Source organism: Bison bison, unplaced genomic scaffold (genome assembly GCF_000754665.1).
Source record: "Bison bison bison isolate TAMUID 2011002044 unplaced genomic scaffold, Bison_UMD1.0 scf7180017845605, whole genome shotgun sequence".
Classification (NCBI taxonomy): domain Eukaryota; kingdom Metazoa; phylum Chordata; class Mammalia; order Artiodactyla; family Bovidae; genus Bison; species Bison bison.
This window is the reverse complement of record NW_011476178.1, coordinates 3109-10053: the sequence shown is the minus strand read 5'-3', so window position 1 is coordinate 10053 and position 6945 is coordinate 3109. Positions and strand designations below refer to the sequence as shown.

At 41.7% G+C, this 6945-nt stretch overlaps 1 protein-coding gene across 2 annotated transcripts in view; it reads left to right on the top strand.

The window, feature by feature from the left end:
• The window catches only part of LOC104985740 (multidrug resistance protein 3-like), a 6835-nt gene extending 3452 nt beyond the window's left edge, over positions 1-3383 (top strand). Inside the window, exons 3-4 of one of the 2 annotated variants that reach the window (XM_010836071.1) lie at positions 457-551; positions 2923-3383. In XM_010836071.1, the coding sequence (XP_010834373.1) occupies positions 457-551; positions 2923-2939 (112 nt within the window). In that variant the 3' untranslated portion in view covers positions 2940-3383. Of the gene's footprint in view, positions 1-379; positions 552-2922 lie in introns of both variants that reach the window. The other variant, XM_010836065.1, reaches the window with a different exon arrangement.
• The last annotated feature ends 3562 nt before the right edge of the window (positions 3384-6945 follow it).

The following is a 6945-nucleotide window of genomic DNA, read 5'->3' as shown; positions in this document are numbered from 1 at the left end:
ACTGCAGCCCACCAGGCTCCTCCGCCCATGGGATTTTCCAGGCAAGAGTACTGGAGTGGGTTGCCACTGCCTCCTTATTCCTACTTTCAAACAAATTGAGACATATGTGCAAAATGCTAATCCTTCTCTAATAGGATTAACTAACTGAACAGCATCAACTTTTAATGATACTAACTTCCCAGAAGTGTGAACTAATCCTGAATTTCTTCCTTTGTACAGTTTTTAGGTGGGGAAAGTGTCATTCAAGAGGCTAAGACTGCGAGAGGGGCTTGCGGGCATCTGAACGAGCTTTGCCTGTGTCTGTGTTGGTTAGATGTTTGCTTCACGTTTCTGACTGAAGACCTCCTGCCTGTAACCACTTAGGTGTGATCTTTTTTAGTGACATCTCCAAAATCAGTGAAGGAATTGGTGACAAGGTTGGAATGTTCTTTCAAGCAATAGCCACGTTTTTTGCAGGATTCATAGTGGGGTTTATCAGAGGATGGAAGCTCACTCTTGTGATAATGGCCATCAGCCCTATCCTGGGACTCTCTACAGCTGTTTGGGCAAAGGTATGTGAAACATGGGCATGACCATATGTGTTAACTGACACAGATAGAGTTATCTTCAAGATGCAGGATTCTGGTTATATGTTGTGCAGATCTATGTTAAATGTCATTCGAAACTGCGTGCAGAAGGTTGTGGTTAATATGGTGCTCTAATAGGGAAGATTATTTTTAATGTGATTCAAAATGTCAGATACGGGACTTATCTAGTAGTCCAGTAGTTGAGACTCTGAGTTTCCAATGCAAGGGATGTGGGTGTGATCCCTGGCTAGGGAACTAATATCCCACATGCTGCATGGCCAAAAAACGAAAACATCACAGTTATTGCCTCAATTACAGTTTTTGCACTCTTATTTTTTTTTTACTTGTTTTAAAATCAATAAAATATTATTGATTATTTTTATTTTGTATGATTATTTATTGGCTGCGTCAGGTCTTAGTGGTGGCCCATGGGATTTTTGTTGTGCTGCACGGGTTTCTCTAGTTGCGGTGCACAGACTTTTTTTTATAATTGTGGTGGGTAGGCTCAGTTGCTCAGTGGTATGTGAGATCTTAGTTCCCTGATGAGGGGTTGAACCCCTGTTCCCTGCATTGGAAGGCAGATTCTTAACCTCTGGACCATCAGGGAAGTCCCTGCACTGTTGTTATTACTTTGGGTAAATCTCCTGGCATAGTAATTTAAATTACATAAATCTTTATGTCCCTATTTAAGGAAACATAATTTAAAAGTTACATTGCTCAGTTAGTCACTCAGTCGTGTCTGACTCTTTGCGACCCCATGGACTGCAGCCTGCCAGGATCCTCTGTCCTTGGGATTTTCCAGGCAAGAATACTGGAGTGAGTTGCCATTCCCTTCTCCAGGGGATCTTCCTGATCCGGGGATCAAGCCTGGGTCTCTTGCATTGCAGACAGATTCTTTACCATCTGAGCCACCAGGGAAGCCCAATTTAAAAATATAACATAACTTCAAACTATTGCATGAATATCAAACATTTAACTAAGTTTGGATTTTCTGTTTAATTGTGATGGTTACATGGCACTCTGCCAATTTTGTCTTGCAGTAAAATCCACATAACCTGTTCCATTTCAGCCAACACTCCAGGGTTGAGAAATTTTACTGGCAATTTTTGCTCATTTTGGGGTTGATTATTTACTTAATAGACGACTGGCGTCTCTTGTGTTTCGATTCTTCCTTTAGCTTTCTCCTGCAGCGTCTTGTTTAGCCATCTTATCATTCAGTAGACTATCCATGAGTAGTATCTGGAAATGTGGTTTTCAAAGTGATTAAAAATCATTACACAATAATAATAAGGATGGTGAATCCTTTCCAAGCAGTAAGATTTTAGTTTAGTTTGCAATCAACAGAGAAAAAAAGGTAGTAGATGTGGAACTCAACACTATTACCCAAAACACTATCTAGTGAATTATATGTGCCTTTCTTTTCCTCACTCTGTTACTGAATCAAGTCTAGCTGCTTGAAAAAAATCATTACTTGCAAAAGCTGGTAGAAAGGAAAGTTGCTTTTAATCAGAATGCTGGCAATCTGGGGGAGGTGGTGGACTCAGTGTCCACCAAAAACCTCCAAAGATTCCAAGATCTCCAAAGATTCTGTTACTCATGAAATATTTTAAAGGGGCAAAGGAAAGCATCTCAGTTAATCATCGTAACAGAGGGTCAGAGTCTACAGTACTCCCCATCATGCATACCAATGAGTAGGTGCAACTTCTTGTGATTTTTCTTTAAATGCTATCTCTTTACACAGTTTATTCATGAGATTACTGAAGGGGAAGCTAGGGAAGAGATCTGGTCATTTGTTAATGACTTACTCTTTATTTCTACATCTTTGATCTATGAAAAGAACCAACAAGTTAGGTGAAGTATTGTGTGATCAAAAGATTTGAAAGGGGGACTTCCCCGGTGGTCCAGTGGCTAATGCCTTCCATTACAAGGGGTGCCATTTCAATCCCTGTTCGGGGAACTAAGGTTCTACATGTGGCCAAAAATTTTTTTAAAAAAGAAATTGTGCTAGGGCTGGAGACAAGCAGAGCATGGGGATGATTTGTTTAAGGTTAGTGGCATGACAGATGAAGACAGAGAAATCAATAGAGAGAAAATAGTAGTAGATGTAGACAGCTTTTTCCTGCCCAGAGCTATTTACAACTTCCCTGGGGAGGAGTTCATTAAGGCAGATCACACCTAGCCTTTGTAGGGGAATGGAAGAAGCTGTTGGATGTGGTACACTGAGTGATGTTTGCTTCATATCTACAGTGTTTGGTAAAGGGCAGTGTTTGGGAAGAAAAAGTAAGTTGAAGAGTTGATCAGAGTGTCTTTTAACTTTTTTCCCTATTTGAAAGTCATGTGTTTGTCTTCTTTCCAGATACTCTCAGCGTTTAGTGACAAAGAACTGGCTGCATACGCAAAAGCAGGTGCCGTGGCAGAAGAAGCTCTGGGGGCCATCAGGACTGTGATCGCTTTTGGGGGCCAGAAGAGAGAGCTGGAGAGGTCAGGAAGGTCCTTTGTCCACTGGCTCAAAGAACTCACTTTTATTACATTTTGCTACTTATTCTTTTGTGGTATGAGGCTACAGTCCATACGGTCACAAAGAGTCAGACACAACTGAAGACACTTACAGCACACAGGCATGCACACGTGTCTACGGCTTTCCTTTGCCTAATATAAACCCCTTACCCACAAAACATATTCACCCTTTATTGATGGCTGGAGGTTGTCAGACTTTACAGCAGGGTTCTGACCATTTTTGGCTACCCTGGCGGCTCAGATGGTAAAGAATCCGCCTACAATGTGGGGGACCTGGGTTCCATCCCTGGGTTGGGAAGATCCCCTGGAGAAGGGAATGGTAACCCACTCCAGTATTCTTGCCTGGAGAATCCCATGGATAGAGGAGCCTGGTGGGCTACGGTCCATGGGGTCGCAAAGAGTTGGATGTGAGTGAGTGACTAACACTTATACTTTCTGAACTTTTTATAGTCCATGGACTTCTTTGAAAGTCTGATGAAATCTATGGACTTCTTCTTAGAATAATGATTTTAAATGCCTAAAACAAAATACGTAGGCTTACACAGGAAACCAGTTATAGTGAGGCACAATCATCAAAACATTTTTAAAGTTGTGATACAATAAATCCATGCAAATAGATGGGGAAACAGTGGCTGACTTTATTTTTCTGGGCCCCAAAATCACTGCAGATGGTGATTGCAGCCATGAAATTAAAAGACGCTTACTCCTTGGAAGGAAAGTTATGACCAACCTAGACAGCATATTAAAAAGCAGAGACATTACTTTGCCAACAAAGGTCTGTCTAGTCAAGGCTATGGTTTTCCCAGTGGTCATGTATGGATGTGAGAGGTGGACTATAAAGAAAGCTGAGTGCCGAAGAATTGATGCTTTTGAACTGTGGTGTTGGAGAAGACTCTTGAGAGTCCCTTGGACTGCAAGGAGATCCAACTAGTCCATCCTAAAGGAGATCAGTCCTGAACATTCATTGGAAGGACTGATGGTGAAGCTGAAACTCCAATACGTTGACCACCTGATGCGAAGAGCTGACTCATTTGAAAAGACCCTGATGCTGGGAAAGATTGAGGGCAGGAGGAGAAGGGGACGACAGAGGATGAGGTGGTTGGATGGCATTACCGACTCGATGGACATGGGTTTGGGTGGACTCCGGGAGTTGGTGATGGACAGGGAGGCCTGGTGTGCTGCTATTCATGGGATCACAAAGAGTCGGACATGAATGAGCAACTGAACTGAACTGAACTGAAATCCATGCCTCTATTTTTAACCTATTGAATATCAAGAACTAACTATAGGTCTAATACCTACTGTAATTCCAAGTAGGTCTGTGGGTAAAATGTATTTCAAGATATCTGTAAAAAGTAGAACATGATATGAAAATGATCTGGGATTTCTATTGGCAACACATTCACAGTTACTGCTGACCCTACAGAGGCTTGTTGCCTGCACTGATAATCGAAGGAAATGCTGAATTTTGGTTAGGGGTTAGCAAAGTTAAAAGTGTAAGTTTTTCCCTGGTCAAATTCCTTAACCAGGGATTCCAGGTCGAGTGCCTCTGCTCTAAGGGGAGTTGATAGACAAAAATGTATGGGCCAGAACAAACCCCCTAATAAAGGCTATTCAATTCTCCAACCAGTTTTCTTTAAATAATAACCTACCCTAATATAACTGAAGTATGACTCCATGTAAAATATTTTCTTTTGCCATTCTGCGGGACTCCTGATACCCCCGACTCTATGAAAGGGAAATTCTCTGGAAATTCTCCAGCCTTGAAAGCAAAGGTTCCCCACTCCCCTCTTTTTCATTTTCTGTTTTTCTATTCCTTAAGTCCTCTTGACAGCCAACCTGTGCCTGGTTCTCTAACCTCTTCCTTTTTCTCTCTCACTGCTGCTTCCTGCACACAATAGTCCACACACCTCAGGATGTGAGTGTAATCAGTGCCGCTTCATTAGCTACAAAAGGCAAGCCATCTAAGCGAAGGTAATTACAGCATGTCCATCCTTGTCCCCAGAATCCATGTCATGTTGGGGCTGATATAAACCTCCCTGCCCGCACCTTGCAGCCGGGCCACCTGGGATTCAGCACAGCACTGGGCATGGGGTGCCAGCTGTCTCCCCAGGGATGCAGCTCTGCTAAGTCAGTGCGTGGCTGAACACTGAGGAAAGAACACTGGAGAGTTAGGTGCTTTAAGTAATTAAAAGATATAATTTTGGGTGGCTGGATGCATTTTAAAAAATGAATAAATTCTCAGCATCTTATTTGGTTAAACTAAAAAAGATATGATGTTGTTTGTTTTTGTTAGAAACATTCTAATGGATGTGATATAAGTTTCATTGTACATCCAGTGCATTTTTTCTTTTGTGACTTTAAGGAGCCAAAATCAAATGTTATACACTCTCTGCATCTAGCATGGAATGAAAGGCTTAACTGAAATTGATGGAAAAATCATTGTTATTTAACAGAACCATTCTAGACATGTGTACCTGTATGTCAAATCCCAGAAGCCAGTAATAATGGATTTTACTTAATATTTAAAATTATGGTTACAATAGAATGAGTGGTATCTAGGAAGAGATTAAATTCTAAAACAAAAGCAATAATAAAAATAGGATTTATCAGATTTTGCCAACTATGTGCCAGCACGGTTCTAACAACTTTCTGACATTGTCTGTCAACCTCACAGTCATCTAGCAAGGTAGGCATTAGTAACTCCATTTTATAATACCATTTGCAGCAATATGGATTGACTTAGAGCATGTCATCCTAAGTGAAGTAAGCCGGACAAAGACAAATATCCTATGATAATACAGAGCCTGGAAAAAATGATACAAGTGAACTTATTTCAAAACAGAAACAGACTCACAGACATAGAAAACAGACTTATGGTTACCAAAAGGAAAAGGAGGGGAGGGGAAATTAGGAGTTTAGGATTAACATATACTCGCTACTCTATAAAACAGGTAAGCAACAAGGACCTACTGTATAGCACAGGGAACTACACTCAATATATTGTAATAATCTGTAAGGTGAAAGAATCTGAAAAAGAATACATGTGTGTGTGTGTGTAGCTGCATCCCTTTGTACATCTGAAACTAACACAACACTGTAAATCAACTGTACTTCAATTTTTAAAAAGTAATTCCATTTTACAAGTGATGCAAGTAAAATCTAAAAAAGTAGAGTAAGAAACTATATCCCATAAGTAGTGACCTCTTTATACCCTATACCCTGGCTTAATCAAAAACAGAACAAAACAGAAACCAAAGCGAAGCAAAAAGGCAAAGACTGGAGTATAAGTACACAAACAGATAGAATTCCCATCCCTTTCCCAATGGGGTAAGGCTTCCCTGGTGGCTCAGATGGTAAAGAATCCGCCTGCAGTGCAGGAGACCCAGGTTCAGTCCTTGGGTCAGGAAGCTCCCCTGGAGGAGGAAATGGCAACCCACTCCAGTACTCTTGCCTGGAGAATCCCATGGACAGAGGAGCCTGGTGGGCTGCAGTCCGTGGGATGGAAAAGAGTCAGACACTACTGAGTGACTAACACTTTCGCTTTCACCCAGTGGGACAGCAGAGAAGATAAATTAGCCTGTCTTGAGAATATAACTGCTTTAAGAGTCCCAAATAGTGTTTGCAGTTTACATTTTGGTGTCACTCCTGGTGGGCTTGGTTTCTCTTCTTCCTCCTTAACCTTGACTTGTGATGCTAGCCATGAAGGTTGATGGTGAGGTTCTCCCAGGGTTGGGAGTTCAGTCCTGGATCAGCTATGGGAACATTGCTGGGACTTGTGGGGACTGAGGGAGATGGGTCCAGGCCAGTAGAGAAAAGGCTCAGATGGGATCTGGTCCAGGCTGACCCTGCATTGGTTCAG